Source organism: Crocodylus porosus, unplaced genomic scaffold (genome assembly GCF_001723895.1).
Source record: "Crocodylus porosus isolate Cpor-Errol unplaced genomic scaffold, CroPor_comp1, whole genome shotgun sequence".
NCBI lineage: Eukaryota > Metazoa > Chordata > Crocodylia > Crocodylidae > Crocodylus > Crocodylus porosus.
Window position 1 is genome coordinate 56,470,457 of NW_017728907.1, and position 20,369 is coordinate 56,490,825.

At 43.7% G+C, this 20,369-nt stretch overlaps 1 protein-coding gene across 1 annotated transcript in view; it reads right to left on the bottom strand.

Annotated features, from left to right (window-relative positions):
- Positions 1-18,519, bottom strand: part of C8B (complement C8 beta chain) — a 29,950-nt gene extending 11,431 nt beyond the window's left edge. Inside the window, exons 1-7 of the mRNA XM_019531496.1 lie at positions 18,328-18,519; positions 16,526-16,679; positions 15,392-15,533; positions 14,297-14,438; positions 11,245-11,377; positions 9,019-9,216; positions 5,849-6,089 (exon numbers count right to left, since the gene is read on the bottom strand). Of these exons, the coding sequence (XP_019387041.1) occupies positions 5,849-6,089; positions 9,019-9,216; positions 11,245-11,377; positions 14,297-14,438; positions 15,392-15,533; positions 16,526-16,679; positions 18,328-18,383 (1,066 nt within the window). The 5' untranslated portion in view covers positions 18,384-18,519. The remainder of the gene's footprint in view (positions 1-5,848; positions 6,090-9,018; positions 9,217-11,244; positions 11,378-14,296; positions 14,439-15,391; positions 15,534-16,525; positions 16,680-18,327) is intronic.
- Positions 18,520-20,369: the final 1,850 nt, after the last annotated feature.

Below are 20,369 nucleotides of genomic sequence, written 5' to 3' on the forward strand. Positions count from 1 at the left end.
CCCACATCCCCCCACATCTTAGTGTCATCAGCAAACTTGAACAGGGTGCTTTCTACCCCCTCATCCAAGTCACTGATGAAGATGTTGAACATGAACATGTACATGTGCACCTGTGTACACCCCCTCTGCATTACCCCGGACTCAATTAATCGAGTTGGCCGGAGTGTACTAATCAGTGCTCTCCAGCAGCCTCTGCGTGTTGTGTATTCAGGGTACCTGCACTTCAAAATGGTGAACAAGCTTTAGTTGAAGTGTTCCCGTCACCATTTTGAAGCAAGCGCAGGAAGCTGAATACATGAGAGGTTGGGGGCGCTTTAATTAGAGTGGCTCTCAGAGATACTGTCATTAAAGCACCTCCCCCCCAGCTGGCAGAGCACATGTAAAGACAACCTGTGCATGGAGTAGAAGCATATTATTATGGGAAACAAGGGGCTAGAAATGAAAAGATCTAGGTTTTCAATCCAGGGCTGACAGTAATTCACTGTGCAATGTAGGAAACCCAACTCATGAAGCAATCAAATCTAGTGCACACTCTTAAAAATTTAACCTGTGTGTCTCAGTTCCTTATCTATAAAACAGAAGTAGTGTAGTGATGCATTCCCATTAATATGAAGCACCTGGATATTTGGGAAGGAAAAAGATTAAAAAAATTCATCATCATTATAAGTACTAACTATTGTTGCATGTATTACAATTACTGGCTGACTATGGGTGAGGCCCCTCCCTGCTTCTCAGATTCCGAATCTATAAAATGGAGCTGGTAATACTCAACTATGCTAAATGCATGGAGGTGTGATGAGAAGCAATTAATTGTTTATGGAGCGTTTGGAAATTATCACACTGAAAGTTTCTACAGAAGTGGTAAGTATCATGATAGTCATTATCCCAGCTCTAGAGGAGACTGTCACTTCACTTTCACAAAATCTGTGCGTTTTAAAAACATTTTCAAAATCTGCTATGTAAACAGACACTTAATGGGCCACAGCCGCTCCTTCTTTGGGGTGGATTATCCATGGTTTCTATTTAATTACTCTGATCATAAACAAACAGGAAAATTCTCTACAGTTGAATTTACTAATCTTCACTAATGCCTGTAAGATCTGACACAAACTGTTGGAATTTGCACGAGTGACTAAGCCTCAATTCTTCAAAATATTTTTATTTGAAATTAGGTGCTTCTGCCCTCAAGTGGAAGGCTGAGCCAATGGGTCCTACCCTGCACTAGCTGGTGAATACAATGTTTATCATACAGAATGGCTTCAATGAGATTAATTAGGACAGTACAAGCTGTGTCCCATTGAGTTTATTTGCTGAATTGATCCTGAATGAATTAGCAGTTAAGGACCCAGTTCAGCAGCACACTATTCTAGCTTTATTTTAACACATCTATAGTTTCACTGGAGTTAGATATGTGATTAGGTACTTAGCCTAACGGGCATCTGAAGAAACCCCCACCCGAAGTAATATGCACTCCCCTTCACTTCACCAGCAATGACAGCCTGCAGTTATTCAGTTCTTCCAAGAACTGCTGTATGCACTGAATACCTTCACAAGACTTATTTGCAGAGCCACAACCATGATGCTCTCTCAGATCCCTACTTGAGACCCACCCCTCTCATGACATACATGGTAAACTGTCCAATGATGGTGGGGAGGTAGATGGTCTGCGTAGGGTAGTAAATGGTCTGCAAGTGACTATCTTTCCCCCAGTTGTCTCCTTCATAAATTAAAACCAACTTTTTAACTTCCAAGATCTGCATTTTGCTAAGAAAAGATGTACCATCTTAATGGTTCTGTTCGTGCCATTTACATGTCTACCTTCCCCCACTCTCCTAATATATCGTAGTCGAGGGTGTCAAATAAATGGCCCACAGGTTGCCTGTGGTTCATGGAGCTGCACAAACCAGCCCCTGGTGCCCTTGTCACACATAGCTCCTACACCACTCATCTAGCCTCTGGACCCAGATGAATTTGACACTATTGGGCATGTGTAGATGAAACAGGGACCCTAAATTGAAATAGTGGATTTTAAAAAACACCACTTCAATTCAGGGCTGATTAAACCCCTGTGTCATGCACACATCCCACTGACCTATCTGCCTCTCCAGTGGGGGAGGAGAGGGCGAGCTGCCAGCAGGAAGAGCAGTCCATGGGCTGCAGGGCTGGGGCGGCTGGTGCTTCCCTCCATGGCAGCTGCGGCCCGCACCCCCAGGCAGCATCCGCCCGGAGGCACCCGGCTTGGACGGTCCCAGGGGGCACTGCAGCCATGGAGGGAAGCACCAGGCCCCCATGCAGCTCAGGCAAGCAGGCAGGCTTCAGGGTGGGGGAAAAAAGATCAGGCTTCCCGCTTTTCTTGGGCAAAGTCTGCCTTCCTGGGCTGCTGCCAGGCTGCCTGCATGGGCTTCCTGCAGAGTCATGGAGCTTCATGGAGCCCACTGCTTCGCTCTGCAGCCGTAGGGGCAGGAAACTAAAACTCTTCAAAGGAATTTTAGTTTGGTGCACCCCAAGTCATTTAAGGCACATTATGCCATTGAATTTCCTACAGTGGCTGGAATTAATGCATAATGCGCCACCGAGGCATGCAAATTCTGATGCCATTAAAGCAGCGCAAAAGCATTTAGCCTGCTTTAAAGTGTCATGCACACACACCTCTTGTTTCGTGTACACACTGCCTCCATTGTCTAAAATTTGAATCACAGAATCATAACATTAGAAGGCATCTGGTCCAAGTCCCTGCTCAAAAACAGGAACACATCGAATTTTTAACCAACCTTCTTTTGAAAACCTCCAGTAAAGGAGGTTTTACAACTCACCAGGGGAAATTTGATTGTAAGGTCCTTTTAACAGGGACTGACTATAAATTTGTAAAGACTCTATTTATTTTGGCAAGTGAAGTTTAGTTTTCATTTCTCCATAAGGCACAAGCAAATATCATGTAGCTTGCAGGACATTTTGTGAAAATAAGGACTTTTCAGAAACCAAAACAACCTCACTACAGTCTTTCACGACAAATCAGTGCAGAGGTGGCTGGGAAGGTCATCATGCTATCACCAAAGCTTGGTTAACAGGTGTCTACTGCAAATGAATCCATTATAATGGAATGGCTAAGAAGTAAGTTTCTTAGATTGTAAGCTCTTTGAGGCGAGGCCATCTTTTTGTAGGGTTGTAGTCCATAATCGGAGTTCTAGCCACTAACAAATTAATAATAATAATCAGATATTGAAAACTAAGCTTCATGCTTACCTTTGTTCATGTCTATCTATGTGCCTTTTTAAACAGGCACAGTCATGCATGATATGTTACCCCTCATTTTAAATGTCCTAAACTGGCAAGGTTTATATCACTACTATATTATTTCATCATGCATGCACTTTTATGGAGAAAAGCAGCATGATCTAATGGTAGTCTGGCTGTCTGGAGACCTATTTACTGCACGGTCTATTCCTGGCCATGCCACTGTCTTACCTTTTGCTTTCAAGCAAGTCATTTCATTCTGGGCTGCTGTTGCCTGTTCTTTCTCCTGATAAGCCTCGTCTATTTAGATTCAATAAGCATCTCTCATGATGTAGATGTACAGATCCTAATGCTGCCAAGTCCTGATTTAGTTTTGATCAGATATGTGCCTCTATAAAGAAATATAACTAACACTGGGTCCAACCCAACACCCCAGCTCTTGGACCTCCCTAAAATTTTGAACAACTGAAATCCAGATCGAAATTCGGTGCCTTTGGGGCCTGATACCATATAGCAGAATCTACCGAGTTACTAAGCAGACGAGTAAACAGACTGAGTGTCTTGCAGAACAGTCCACTGAATACTTTTGCAAATAGGCAGTTCCTCCTCCTCCCCTGCCAGGGAAAACATAAGCGAGCACGGCTATTGATCGCTGTCACACAGCTCTCTTTGTCCTACACAACAAACATCAGTCCTTGTAAAAGAAGTCCAAGTCAAACAGCAAGAGCGGTGTCAGACAAAAGAGTCATCCAGTAAATTATTGACTGTTTTCTTTACTCCTGCACTCTGGAAAAGCTTTGGAAGCTAAAAGAGTTTCAAAACTGTCATTTGAAAGCGCCAGGAAAAGAACGGAGACTGGGATTTTCAAGGCTTGCCTAAAACGTGCCTGCACAGCTCTCATTCATTTTAGTGTCTAGTCAGCTTTGAAAACGTGTATGTGAAAATATTAACTACAGGGCCTGTTTCCCACCCCCCACTCCTACGTCAGTGGTTCCCAACCTTGGGGTCGCAATGATAAAAAATGGGCTTGCAAAGACAACCACAGATTTTCTCCTTTAAAAGAGAGAAAAGGCAGGAAGTGGTGGGTTCCTTTTGCAGGCTGGCAGAGTTCCAGCCTGCCAGAGGTTGCTTGGTGCCAGGGGAAGTGAGAGGAAAGCGATTAGGCACGCGGCAGTATGGAGAGCAGCTCCCTCCAGGTAAGTCTATGTGGGGGGGAGGAAGGGCAGATTGAGGCCCCCATGGTGAGGAAGAGAAGAAGGGAGTGGGGCAGGGCTGAGGACTCTGCCCAGCTGGGCACCCTGCCCAGCTGGGCACCATGGCGCATGGGTCCAGAATGTGGGGCTTGGCTGGGGAAACAGGATGGAGCCATGGGTGGGGTGTCTGGTGGCCAGTGTGGGGTGGGAGGGATGACTGGCTCCCCACTGCTGTGTGCATTCCCAGAGAGGAAGGCATGGGGGGGCATGTGCCCCCCAGATTTGTGTGTGAGGTGGAGGTGGATGTGGGCCGCCTGTTGTGGGCTCAGGACTCTCCACCCTGCTGCAGCAGAGCAGGGGCCTCTGCAGCAGAGCAGGTGAGGCACTCCCTGCCTGCCTGGCAGCAGTGGGAAGTACAACTCCATGTCATCACCGCTGCTCCTGCCAGGCAGGCAGGGGGTGCCTCACCATAGCAGCTCGGCCAGCGTGGGGCTCCTGCCAGTGGTACTTAGCCTCCCTGCCCTCCTGTGCTGGATCCCACCTGCTAGGCCGTGGACCCCCGAGAGGAAGAGAAGCAGGGCAGGGAGCTCTGAGCCTACAGTGGGCAGCCTGCATCCTCTTCTGCCCATGGGCTCCACTCTGGCTGTGCCACCCACAGGCGGAGGGGGCAGTGGGGGAGCCAGGCTTTGCACTCTGCTCTGGATGCAGCAGCTGCCACCGGTCATGGGAAGAGGCTGGGGCTCAGGTACTGCTGGGGGGCAGGGGGCTGCAGGCCCTGGTCCCATACACTTGGCAGCTGGGGGCAGGTCTGGGGGTGGAAGTAGGCTGTGGGTCACAAGTGAGGGGTATCAGTAGGGCTGGGGGTGTGGGAGGGCTGAGGGTGGGGAGCTATGGGTTGGGAGTGAGGAAATGGAGTCATAAATGGGATCATACTGAAGAAAAGGCTGGGAAACTGTCCCCTAAATGATGACAACATTTTGATGCTCCTGGATGTTGATACACAAAACGCAGAAGGCCGCTGGAGCATAGTGATTACCACGCTCAGCAGACTCGACTAACTGTAATTGTAGCACGGTGGAGCCGCCTCTGCACTTGTGTACAGGCTTTTGATTGAGCACAGAAGGGAAGAGCATTTCCTTACACACCTATTTCCTGTAGATTTTCATGGAGACAATCCTATAGGCATCAACAGTTTTCCCCTGTCTCACCTCCTCTCATTCTTAGGTTTACCTCGTCTCTACCATTACATCTGAATCTCCACTGACTTCTCATTTGGAAGCTTCTGTGGGTTCATACGGTAGGGAGGCAGTGATTGGTGTTCCCCCTCTATTTTTGAGTCCTTAATGTTTGTTGAAGCGGAAGAAGCAAATCCCTTAAATAGCCCTTTCCCCAAATGCCATGTAAATAGTGGCTACACATACCTGCCTTTTGGAGCTCATCGCCATTTATAACTAAAGTATATTCATAGGTGCCTCCAAGAGTAGCTTCCGTGATGTAGTGTGTCCCGTAGTCCCTGTAGAGTTCTCTGTATTCCCCATAGCTGTACTCCAAAGGTAACTGATGGAGTCTCTGCATGAACTCATAATGCAGCATCACATCCCGAGACTTCAGCTTGTATTGAGCTACATCCAGCTCAGATCGGGCATGAACAAATTTGCTGGACTACATGAAATGCAGAGACACAAGAGCATCCAAATGAAATGAGGCCTCCAACCTACAACACGCTGTTGTTGTTTGGTAACAAAGAGTAAACAGGTCAGGACCTTTCATTGAAACTGGTTTTTGTTGGAAAATAAGAATTTGACAAAACTAAAAATTATATCGGGGAGGTTTATCAGGTGTGTTCCTGAGAAGAGGAACATTTATCAGCCGTGCAGTTAAACAGCTGGCAAGAACTAGGCTGGTTTACAACAGGGAAGGATGAAAAGTGGAAATCAAATGATGTTGTGTGCTCCCCCAAAATGAATGCCATATAATTGGCCTAAAAGCTATAAATTAAAGTGCCTCCTGCCAGCTTGAAGTGTATACCAGGCCACAGCAGTGGCTCAATCTCTAAAGAAAAAGAATACAAGAGTATTGTACTGCCTGCCTTGTTCTCTTGAATGATGAGTTCAGTAGACATATCACATCTATCAAAATGAAATGGCTTGTGCAATTCTATAATTAAACCACTGAAGGCTGGCTAGCAGTTTTCATTTTATATTACTGTCATCACAGCCCTACAGTAGAATAGCTTGGTTTCTTTGTTTGCATGATCATTTTCTGAAGTGACAGCTCCTGTCTTGCTTAACCCACCTAACAATGGCATGGCTTTTAATGTGCATGATGACATCCTGTTGTGATTTCAAGGACAGTAGTCCTTCACTGCACAGACTGTTCTCCAGACATTGTATTCATAAGTACCAGCATCCTGAAGCCTTAAAAATCTCATGTAGTTGATCCAACAAAAGATATCACAAAACAAAGCTTGCTCTAATCATAGGTGGCGACTTTTATTTTTGCTGGGGCAGGGGCCTAGGATCATGTCCCCCCGGCAGCATGGCCAAGCTAAGCAGATGCAGGCTGTCTGCTATGGGCTTGGGGCTCCCCCCGACCCTGCTGCATCTGCCCCTAACCCATGCATAAATTTGGGGCTCCCCAAACCCAGTCCTTGGGAGTGCAGGCAGTGCGGGCAGTAGCAATACCCCCCGCTCCAGACAAGCTGCCCATGGCTCTGTCCCACTCCTTGCCCTGGTCCCAGGACCCATGCACCACCCTGGCTGGGCAGCACCCCCTGGCCTACCCCTTGCCACACTCCTTCCTCACCATGGGAGCCTTGATCTGCCCTACCCCCCCAGACTTACCTACAATCAGCTGGTGGAGCTGCTCTCCACTGCTGCCTGGGGCTGTATTCCTGGCCACATGCATGTGTGTGCACACAAATGCAGGTGGCACCCCCTGCATCGCACTCCCTGCAGCTCCTTGCAGAGGTCCATAGCAACCTGGGTTTACACGTCTTCAATTAGGGAAGGGTGGTCACCCTGGCCTTTTCCCGAGGGGGGCCAGGGCCCTTGGGCCCCACATACTCAGCACTTATGGTTCTCATACTTTCCCTGGACCATCATGCTTACAAACTCTACGACTCTGCTGAAGGAATGGAACAACTTTTTTGTGGGAACTCAGAGCTATTCAGTGGACTTCAGCTGGTAGGATGCATGACACTTCAAAGTTTCAGGGCTCAGTGTCTAAATGACATTCTCTCCTGAGTGGTTTCCTTTGAGGTGTTCAAATTTGAAGGTCAGAGCTACTTGCTCCCCCGAAAGATTCCCATCTGTGATTACATTTACACTGCTGTTCACTATTGTGCTCGGCATGTTTCTGCTGATGTGCTCCTGGGTTGGGGTGGGTGCCACGATGCACAAATTGCTTGGCTAGGCTACCTGCTAACTTACGGTTACTAAAGCCACCTTAGCAAAACGCTTAGCATAAGCAACATCATTTTGTGCCTTGACGTAACTAACGCCACTAATAAAAGCAAAGCAAGTGAGTCACAGTTTAGGATGTGCTTTTTTATAACTCACACCAGCAAAAAGTTAAAAGAGGATGTGGTTTAACAGTCCTAACAGGAAGATGACGGCTATGAAAGAAGATTGGTATGGCATACATACAGAAGAGAACTATAAAACAGAAGTATATAAAAACCTCGGGAAAAAGACCCTTAAAGTTGGGGAGAGTGATATGCAGGAAAAGAAACAGCCACTATTCAAACCCCAGTGCAGTGATGGATGCCTGGCCAGATGGTTTCACTGTATGCACTGGAAGACTCAAGTAAGAATAGGTATGCTGCCTCTTAGGGCTTGCTTAAGTGTTGCTTTCACAGCCTTGCTTAAATACCGGTATTGCTCGTATGTCCAATAAGTTAGGATTTAAGACTGGAATAGCCTCACTGGTCATTTAATTCCCATTCACCCAATGCCTTAACTAAATTTAGTACAGCAGCACAAGCCACATGAGTAATCATTTCAATGGTTGGGATACCAATGTCACTGGGCGCAACATCTGGTAGTTCATGTGTGGGACTGTTGTGCATTATTGGTTCTTAGCCTACTTCGATACATGATTGCTCTTTGAAACCAAAAATATAATTTCTACATCCTCCCCTCCACAACACTGGTATCAGCCTGCCACTTTCACTTTTTATTTACAACAAGGATCTGTTTTACCAATCCTTAGCTTTAAAAACTGGTGTAGTTCTACAGATTTCCATAGACCTACACCATTTTCTGATACCTAAGGGTCTGTTCCTGTACCTACATGTTTATTTGCATTGGTCTTCAGTGCACCTATTCTTGTCCAATCTTAGAAGTTAAGCAGTTGTGGGCCTGACTTGCATTTTGATGGGAGACGACCCAGTAATCCCAGGTGTCATAGGCATAAACCAAAGACCTGTGGTTGAACACTTGGCACACAGACCATAGGAAATGAATAATTGGAAAGACTTCATCATAATTGCTGAGCTGACAGACAGGAACACATGCACGCGCAGATTAAACTACATATATTCGATGTTAACTATTAATCTGAACAGAAAATTAAGTAGAACATTGCTTACTGTGCTAGAAAATCTTTTCACTCTCCGAATAAACTTCTTGAACCTGTTGTCATTAGAATTGTATCCAAGTTCAAACAATTTTGGTATTTTTATACCAAAGCTAAAGCTACTCTGTGAAGCTTTTGCCTGCAGGATATTGTGATCAAAACTTGAGTAGGATTCATATTCAGTCATTGTAAATTCATATTTTCCTTTGGTCTAAACAGAAAACAAAGCAAGAAAAAGCATATTTTATTTTCCACACGGTGACTGCACAGCTGAAATAGAAGCAGGGAGCACTGTTACATTTGCAACAAATATACCTGTGAATTAATGATCGCACCTTGAAGATGAAAAGACTTATATAATTGCTAAACATTATTATTACTACTATTGCTATTACTTCAATAGCGCTTGATTCACAGTAGAGGTTAACAGAACACAGAACCAAGCTACCATCTCCTCTGGATTGCAATTACTCATGTATGCCAATCATATGCCAACCGTATGAAATCTTAGACATCGGTGAAGTCTAAACAAGTTTAAAATTGTAAAAGGAAAAAGCTTTCTTAATGAACAACACATATCAAATCACACTAGCCTATGCACATCATTAAAGTCAATGGATGATGAGATACAGCTTTGATGCCCATTAAAGGTGAGGTAACAAGTGTGGAGATGAGTTGGGTGCAAGCGCCTGGTGTTATTAAACAATAATTTGCACATTGGCAGCCTCCTTTCCCTAGACAGATCTCAGGGCACTATACAAATATATTTTTTTAAAGTAGCTGCATAATATCCAGTGGAGGTAGTCACTATTGTTCCTTCTTTTCCAAGGGGTTCATCAGGACAAGGGATGCATCATTAAAATCAGCTTGAGTTTTGCTGCTGATTTCAAGACAAAAAAAAAAGATCAAGCCTGTAGCAAACCTGCCCAAGCTCTTTTTGGAAGTCTGAGGAAAAACCAGAAGTTGATCCCAGATTTTGCCCTTTCCACTCATATGCCTTAACCCGGAAGACCCATCCTTCCCATCAACAAGGAAGCATCTCCTTTCTCTCACAGTTTTCTCTCTAAGAATCATGTTCTTTATATTCTGAACAATACTATTACTATTACTCCTTTATACAGAAGCGTGGCACAAGGCTGGTTCATGGACTGCATCGAGCCTTGAATGCCAGAATCAGGACCTGGGGCCTGGCACTGCCCCTTCCCACCCCTGCATACTGGGATTGAGCTCTGAGGCCCAGCCCCACCCCTACTCAGCCCCATGTGCTGGGATTGAGCACCCAGTCCAGTGTGCAGGGCCTGGGGCTCTCCATGGGTCTGAAAAATTGGTAGCAGGGAAGCAATGCCACCACTTCCCCACCACCGTATTTCGGGACCCATGGGCTGGATGATCGCTGGGGCTTGAATGTTCCTGTTTAGTGCATCGCTGCACAGTCTCTGCAAAATAAAGTTCACTCGCTTTTAGCTGATCAAGGAAACTACTAAATCTAACGGGATAAGTGCATTTACAAAAATGTACTTTTTTATTTTTACCCATTATCTAGGCAATAATAAGACAATACATACTTGTGAGTATTAGAGAACAATAAACACTTATGGTCCCTGCTTCAATGACAGCCCTTTGCACTCTTAAAAAACCTTATATCTGAAGACTATGTTGGATTTTTCCAGAGTTTTCTAATTATAAGATACTGTAATGATAAAAGATTGTAATTATAAAAGGTAACCTCCAGCATTTTTTAATTCTGTTTTATGTACCACACTGTTTATAGAGGCTGCAACATAAGAACTGTTTTTGGCCATTCTTTTCTTATTCGCTTTTGTTATAGAGTGCCAGGCAATATAGTTTTGCTCTCCCCCCCCCCCTTTTTTTAACAACATCATCACTTATATCAACACTCCTCTAGGGATGGGGAAGAGATTTTCAAAGGCATAAAAGAGAGTTAGGCATTCTCACTAAAGTCACTGAGAGCAGGATAGCCCTTTGTGCCTTTGAAAATGTCCCCTAGGATTTAATAATTAACATATGTTCTCTCTGCTGACTGCAGCAGAACAGAAATATAGAAAGATTTCTCATAGGTAATACCACAGTTATTTGAAAACTGGAAAATATTCTCTATGAAATGAAAACTTTTAAAAGTAGGTCAAAATGTAGTCCTAAACTAGGGAGGCTGTGTTTATATTAGGCACTGAAATTAGTGAAAATCTCCTTTGTTTGCACTAATTAACCTGAGACTTACCTCTGGGGAGTAGCTTTCTACATTGTATGGTTTTCTAAATCTGGTGTCCATAACGTAATGGGGAGAACACGCACCAGCATAATATCGATGATCAAGAACCAATCCTTCCAGGTTGTTTGTAATACCGTTTATCCTATATTGGATGCACACAAGTGAAACACATAAGGTTTCTAGTTTAGTTAGCAGTGCAATACAGGCTGTGACCAAGAAAGGTAAGACATGTCATTTTCTTTATCTTTCTTTTGCCCTAGTTCATTTGGGTATTCTACCATCAAAACTTTCCTTTCTTCAACCATTCACTCATGTATTGTTGCAAGTCTGTAGATAATATTAACTACAGGAAAAGAAGTGCATCTAATCATCTGGGTTGGTGTTGTCTCACCAGTGCTGGCAAAATCTGTAACTCACTATTGCCAAAAATGTTAGTAAAATTAAAATTGTGATGAAAAGTCAGGGTTTGGAATAGCTCTCTGACAAATGACAGTAGAGACAAGGATCAACAAAGTATGCACCCAGGCAAAGCACTTCACAATCACTCCATACTTTCCTAGATGACAGCGGGAATCATAGTGTATTCAGATTATTCATTCTTTTTTTGAATAACCAAATTCAGTTTTAACCCACATTTCTTTTTTCTCTCTTTTATTAATCGCATTTTACCCTTGTTTTAAATTATAAACCCTGAGCAAGGCTTAACCTTTCAGGGTATTGGGACCTATTAAGACGTGAATCAAACGTTCATTGAAGCCAATGGAAAACTTTCTATTGACTTTACAGTAGGTCACGGATTAGATCTTAAGTCTTTCTGTCCACAGTGAATGTTTAGTATGGCAACTTTTTTTTTAATCAAAGCAAATTTTTTTTGTGTGGTATGTGGTAACCTGAGGTCAGAAAGAATAATTATCCATTACTATCACCTAAGGGTGAATGCCCCGTGTCGCATAGTTACAGGACAAAGCTCTAATTTGAATGCACTCACATTCAAATGGCAGTGGGTGTCACTGGTGGAATATGCCCCCCCTCCCCTACCCCCCACCAAAAGTAGTCACTTTCTGAGGACCCATACCTGTCACATAGTGCTCCAGGTCTTTGTCATACTTGCTTCTCATAAAAAAAACCCCACCTCACATAATAATGTTTCTTAAAGCTGTTAAATTAGCTGCAATTTTAGAACAGTGAAAAGCATAGAGCACCCTTTAATTCACATTATTGAGCAATTGAGGTTTTATAGAGATGAGAAGCATATTTCTATAATTGTTTGACAATCTTAAAAATTTTGATGAAAGTTTAAATGTACTGTTCTTCTCAGCAGTTCTGTCTTCAGACAGCTACAAATGATCGTTTTCCCTTGAATGCGATTTTGCAGTAAAAAGCAAGTATACCTTTGGTATGCAATGGGATTAGGTGACTATTTTTCCATGGTAGAGCCTGGCAGGCAGTTACCAGGCTCCGGTCCAATGGGAGCTAAAGCACTGATTCAGATCAGGATCTGGATGTCAAATACCCCTAAGCTTAGGGTGGCTTAGATGGGGGAAGAAATCTTGCCCCACTGATGTTAATGGCAAACGTCGCATGGTCATCAAAAGGGACGAAATTTCATCCTAAGGGGTTTTGGTGCAGCCCATTACAAGTACAAGCCACCTGAAACAAACACGAGCCACCTGCAAAACAAATGGATCTTTGCCCTGGTGCAGCGTTCAAGCAAGCCAGCATTTCAGGACATCTGGACACGGGGTTTTCGTTCGGAATATTCTCTTCTGCAACTGTGATACTCTCTGTTCAAAAAGCAACTCCTCACCGGCGTGGTTTTAGAGCCATGGTTTTGAACAGAACTCTTCCCCATCTCGGAAAGGCCAGGCGAACTGTTTCATACAAACTGAATAGTTTTCGGGCCAAGGTCTAATTTCAATTACACACAAGTAAAACTGAGGGAGGAGATCAAACTATAAACCTTCCCCACCCACGTGCTGTCTCAGGTGTCACATGGTTCAAATAACAATCACCTGGAGCTTGATGAGAAGGTTTTGTTCTTTGATCCCTCCCAATGCAATTTGGGCAAAATTGTCCCATTTCAATAGAAAATATGTAAACATGGCGGCCCATGTATCAGTACCCTGGCTACGCCTACTAGCAGGCTAACTCTTTATGAAGTACAAATGTGTCATTCATTCAGTGCATAGGTTGCACACCAACACCTTGTTGACTGTTATTCATTACTAGGGGTGTGCAAAGTGGGCCACTGTCAATTTGGATTCGGTCCGATTCAGGGGACAGTGAATCCACTAGTTGATTTGGATCACTGTCTTGATTCGATTTGGCCGAATCCAAGTCTGAAGATTCGATGCTGATTCAGAGAATCAGCAATTTGGCCATAGACACAGCTTTAAATGTTTTTTCTACATACCTCAAGCTACTGGCTGCGTCTCATGAATGCTGCGATGCTGGGGCAGATAGAGCATCCCACAGGAGTGCGGGGGGGTGGGGCTTATGCTTGGCGGCAGACCCAGGAGTGGACTGGAAATACCGACGTTGTCAAGCACACTCCCCCTGGCTCGGCAATTGGCCATGGAGGGACGCTAGGTGCCCCCAGACTCAGGAGGCACCAGTTGCCATGCCAAGTAGTGAGGGGGTGGGTCCCCTGTGCACTCTCCACCGAGTGTGCTGGGGACCTCCTTGCGCGCCTGTGGGATGCTCCATCTGCCCCAGCATCACAGTGTTCACGAGTCGGCTGGTACCTTGAGGTATGTAGAAAAAACATTTAAAGCCATGTCTATGTCCGAATCATCGCATCTCTCTGAATCTCTCCGAACTGATTCAGAGGGTCGATTCGGAGACATGAAAGGGTCTTCTGATTTAATTTGGATTCAGAGATTCGACTGCCAAATCGAGCCACATCTCCACTGAATTGAATCAGCGACTTAAGCTTCGCACAGCCCTATTCATTACATTCTGATTAAAAGCCGCTTGGGTCTCCATAATATTTGGGTCATCCTCAAGAAGCCATTTAAATTAAGCCTCCTGTGTTTGTTTTATGCAAAGAATACAGACTTACCCTTTTGCCAGGTTCTCTATTGCCCAATATTCCTCCATCTTCTGGTTGCATTTTCTATACACTTTCCTACAGTTTTTTTCATCTGACTGATCCCCACAATCATCATCCCCATTGCAAAGCAGCCTCCGTGTAATGCATCTTCCTAGGAAGCCAGTGAATATGACTTATTTAAAAAATCCATTATTGTTTTATTAATCACTATGCATTGACAGTTCCCAGAAAGCTTACAATCTCAATAGAAGATTAAAATATATTGAATAAAGCTGGTTAGGCAATATTCTTCCCCCTGGAAAACTTTTACCCTTTAGCTATATAAAAAATAAAAAAATGCTGGAAAACTACTACAGCTGTGAGTTGTTTAGTCAAACAAGGAAAAAAAATCCAATAGAAAATCAGAACTTTAACTGAAGGCAGAAACAACCTGGTAATAGTTTTGATTAAACAATAGCCTACTTTACTTTTGAGAAAACCTTTGCTGAAAGAATGTTGTCTGGTCCTAATACATATGCATAAGAAAAAAGGTTTATTATTTGTGATCAAACACAGGAACAAATCACTTGAGGTTCTTTTAAAACAAGTTTAGGACATTTTCATTGGAGGGAATTACTTATGGTGAGGGAGAAATATGCCAATAGGATCCTTTAAAACAAGTTTTTAATGAGCTGAATAATAGAAATAAAGACTATTTATATCTATCTAGCCAGTGATCTTTCATCAAAATTGCTCTACAGAGATCTCTAAAAAAGTCAAGGCAGAGAGATAACAACACTGTGATCTCAGGAATGTGCCAGCATCATAGATGCATGTTTTGCTGCTGCTGTTCTGGTTGCCGTCTTTTTTATTTTTAGCTTCCTGCTTAGAAAGAAACCACCCAAAATGTAAAGCAGGCTCAAGACTGGCCGGCTGAAAACTCAGCTACAGCACTAGAGTTAAAATCAGTCATTTGCAGACATAATGCAAGTGCTGATAGACTCGTGGCTATATTCTGACATATGGTATTTTTACTCAGCCCAGGTCCTATGGAAGCAAGAAGTTCTTGCAACGCTGTTGATTGCAGCGGAAGCGGGGCTGTCCCCAAATTCAGTACGTACTTACCTGTAACCGCACAAACAAAGCCTTCACATCGAACTCTATTTCTGCAAGGACTGTTTGTCAGACAGTCTTCTGCTTCTTTGTCAGAGTAATCACAGGCATCTCCACTGAACTGAGAAGGCTGTTCCATGCGGGCAAATCTGTACTGTAATGAAATAGAGACTATTTACTCGAGTGTGTAAAATTCATGAATTGTTATGGTTCCTATGTAACAATACACAGTTCTTGTACTGGGGCAGATTTGTTCTAGGAATAATGCCAATAAGATAATGAATGTGCAGAGATTCAATTTGCTTATAGCGTAGCTCACTTAAAAATATCATTTGAGATCATTTTGATGGGGATAAACAAGGCTCGCCGGGCACGACGGTGACTGTGTTGTTAAGAATGTCATTGGGACAGATTGCGTTAAAATAGGACTAACTTCACAATAGGTAGGTGAAAAATAAGAAAGGATTTGATTAATGAGCCTCTTTTTGGTAGGGCAGCATATAAATCTAATAAATAAATACATTCCTTGTTCACTCTTCCAATTAACAGCTCCTTAGTGGCCTCAGTTGTTATCTTCTAGCTACGTATTTATGTGGCCTTCAGCATCACTATGAATTCTTTTCTCCACTCTGTTTGTCATTGGATTCATAAGGTCATTTCCTCAGCTTGAAGAGACCCCCTAAGCATAATATAGACAGGACCAAGCAATGAAAAAGAGTCTTGGGGCCTGTGTGGTGTTGCAAGCCACTGAAATGCGTTGTTGAGACTGCTTATGGCCTTGCAGGAGACCTGCAGAAACTCAGCTGCTCTCCAAAGGCCTGTGTCCACTAACTACACATCCTATAAAACAAGTAGGGCATTCAGGATCTGATCCTATGCTCCCCAAGCGAAACAACCTTACATGGAAGTCTTCTGTGCTCCTGAGTCTCTCATGATGACATTTCCATGGTGTCTTGGCCTCGGACTCCAAGCAATCTCATGCCACCTTTTATTCCTCTGCAGATTTGCTCTGTGGAAGCTGGGTATGGCCATGGACAATGAGGAGGACTCTAGCAGTATGAATTTGCCCAGACAATGCCACTGAAGGAAATCTCACCTTCTATTTTTTTGCATCTCATGTTTAATACCTGGGCTGCAGAAACTCACCCTTTTCTTTTGACAGGGGTCACAGGTGCTCCATGATGACCAGCTGGACAGTACACAGTCAATGGGCTGTGGAGGGCTGCTTACTGATCGAGCCCATCTGCCTTTGGCTAGGCTCACGTTGGCATTATTTGGCTGAAGGGGTTCCCTTTCATTGCTGTATGTGAACAATGAATGACAACTTCAGTGTGTAGTATCACAGAGCCAGGAGTTCAGAACAGGCACTGTAGGTCAATGCCTGTGCGTGTCCATGTGAAAAAAAAATCCTGTGTTGTGCTCCACTAAGTCTTTCATGCAAAATATAGGTCTGAATAGTGATCTGTCTCCCAGTCACTTTACACAGGTGCGACTCCTAGGAGCTGAAGCAGGCCAGTAATATTTCTAACACTGCAAACAGGAAGTCTTATTAAAGTATGTGTAGACATACTAGCCAAGCTAGCTTTCATCTAGCTTCAGTGTGGCTGTACAAGCCAACCTTGAGCACTGGGTATGGAGATAGGTGGTTTCTAGTAGTAAAATGCAGGCTGCTGGTTTCTGTAAACTTTCCTTTATCTGTTTCTGGTTTCCATACCTGCATATAATTCTTTATGTAGGCAGCACCAACTACAGTCCACAGGAGGAAAAAGAAGCCAATGAATGTAGCTGATACTGATCTCAGAAACAAGGTTACTGATAGTCATTTCCTGGCCCCACGTCACGTGACACTGACTCATGACTTAGTATTCTAGCATGGATGAAACTATGTCTGTCACTGTGCCGTGTCTAGTATTCAACTATCCTAATAATAAGCCTTCCTGCACTTAATGCAAAGTCCTCCAATTTCATGTTGGGAACCTGAAGAGCCCTTGTGTTGTAGTCCACACCCCATTTTGCCTGTTTGCCCTTCCAGACTCCATTATGTTCATCTACTTTTTCATTTTGCAGAGCCTACCAGTCCTGTTTCCTATAGGTCAGATGGATTTTCAGGGAGTGATGTTAGATGCTTCCTCCTCTCGCCCTGCCAGTAATAAACAAATTATCCCTACTGATGCCCTCGGTGCCTCCAGCAAAGTGGAGGCTGGATTTTGGGGGCTGGTGGTACAGCCATCCACTCTGGTGACCTTCAAAAAGCGTCTCGACATCCATCTTGCTGGGGTCATCTGATCCCAGCGGTCTTTCCTGCCCAAGTGCAGCGGGGCTGGACCTGATGATCTATAAGGTCCCTTCCAGCCCCTAAGAACTATGAAACTATGAATCGATACAAACATTGTGAGCAGAGTCCCTTGCTTAGCAGATTGGTCTTATTAATACTGTGCATTTAGAAATTATTGATCCCACTGTGAAGGATGTTTGTATATGGGCAATAAACCCCCAAAGTTATTAACACAGTTGTCAAATTTAAGATCCCAGTCACTAGATACATAAAAGTTTTGCTGAGCCCATGGCCTGAAAATGCCAGTCAGTAAGCAGAAGCAGAGGTATCGAGCATTAGCTTCGATTAGTGTCCTGTACAACCCCAAAGAAACCCAGGACCATACAGTGCAAACAACACTTTGCAGTGCAAGCATTTTCCCTTCATTACAACACGGCTATGATATTTTGGCATATAAGTTTATCAGACAAGACCATTTTTTTAAAATTTTAAAACCAGTCACTTTGCACTACAATAATTTTTAAACCCGCATCTTCTGTTACGTGGCTTATAACAGAAATAGCGCAAGATGACAACCCTTATTCACCGTACAAAGCAAAAGCAGCCGATCATCATTATAGTCCATTACCTTTTATGTTGTTGCACAGATATTTATTTAAGAAAATTCACTTACCTTAAGCAATGTACCTTTAGAAATCCCAATACCAAACCAACCAGAAACAGCTTCATTAGGTAGAAAAGATGTCTTGTACGTGATGTACTTGTGATTCTAACGTACCACCAGCAAATGCTCTCAGCAATCCTAAACAGCCTAAACTCTAGTTCAATCTGTTATGGGATTTGAAAGTGGTTCAAGTAGCAAAGGGTAAATCAGGAGGGAGCTTTTCCTATCTGGCAAACAAAAGCTGACCCACCTCCTGACAACTTCACAAGACAAACTTTATAACCGTTAGCACAGAGCTTTCTGCTGAAAGCTCCAAAATCTATGCTGGGGGAGTTGGAGAACGTGAAGACCAGCTCAGAAGCAATTTACATTTCCCCTACATTCACGGTGGTACTTCGAAGACACGGCAGAAAAAAATGAATATTTCACCAATAAAGTAAAATATTTATATCTCTGTTCCAAAAGCAGTTCAATCGTAAGTGGGAAATATGCTAAAAATCCAGTGCCTTATTGTTGGGAAGACCGCACTTGTTTTTTAACCTCTTGTATTTATTGTTCTAAAGGCCACACGGCACCTATAACCTGCACCAGATCCTGCAGTGAAACTCTTTGTTCTACGGACGATAGTCTAGTTTCTGAGGAGTGCTCAGTCCTTTGCTAGAAGTTACAAGTGTTTGGCACTGCATTCGATGTGGGTCTAGGATGCTATTTCGGTAAGAACTGCCGTATCAGACCCCATGATTGTGCTTTTCGAAACGAGATCTTTCAGTTCAGCCAGAAATTACTGAATCTGATGCAAGCATGACTTAGTTTTGCTCCATGACAAATAAACTATGAATCATCTTGAGCATGATGCACTGGATTTTCCTTCTTCTTGTGACGTCTAAGGTCTTACAGTGGCTAGGTTAGTAGTGACCTGGTGAAAGTGTATGTTATACACAGTGGGTTTCATTTTACCCCTTCCATGCCCTCCCACTTCTGTTTTTCCCTATGAAAACTCTGAGCTGTCTGGGAAACAAATAGTTTTATTCACACCGCATTTGATAGCACTGTCTTTCACCTTTGGGTCAGAAGACGCAGACGGCAGTTATACGTAATGTCTTGAGTTCATGCAAGTGGCAGCTGCCCTGTTGTTTGTGTTTGCTGGTTGAAAGGTTTCCAGCTGAAATTTAAACATGCCCTGGCATTCCTTGGAAAGATTACAGGGAGGTGGGGGCACTTCCTTATCATGGTTAATATTCTCTCTTCCTCAAACAGTGTCACTGAAGGCCATATCTAAATTGTAAACTCAACGTGCCCAGACCCAATGTTGTCGAACGTGCCATGCATTTCCCCCAACATTACATTAATCCCCAGTAAGCACTGAGAATGGGCTACCTGGCACTGATTCTCAGCAGTGCTAGTTACCCTTCCATTCTGGGAGGCAGTGATCAAAAACCATGTTAGGGGACAGTATTGTGAAGAATGGAGTTTGTAATATAGACAGGGCCTAAGGAAAATCCTGTCAGGGACTGAGTTCCACAAAGTAGTCCCAAACACGTCCGTATCTCATTGGATTCAAAGGGTGAATTCATCCTGAATAAAGGGCAATCAGCGCTTTGCAGAATCAAGTCCAAAGGCTGCAGATATGTGCAAAATGGCTGTAGCAGCAGCCTTCATGGTTACTTTGGTTCTGGTGTCAACTAGATCCCCCTGTATAGAAGGAAGTATGCCCCTGAGGTGAAGAAGCTGGTTTGGGTTTAGTTCCTGACATGACCAAAGACTTCGTGTGAAACTTGAGGTGAGTCACATCGTAAAAACAACTCGAAAGCTCCAACTCAGGCAGCCAAATTAATGGCTAAATTTAACTCAGAACTTTGGAAAATCTGGACCCTCCGAGGTTCGGTTTCCCTTCTTTAAAATGGGAGGAATAGCCATCCTTCTTCCAATTTATGTCATCTCGTCTATCGACACTATAAGGTCTTTGGAAGAGAGTCATTCACTTGCAGTCTATAGGATTATGTCTCAGGACTACTTAACTAAGAGCAGCAGCAATGACGAAACACGGCACA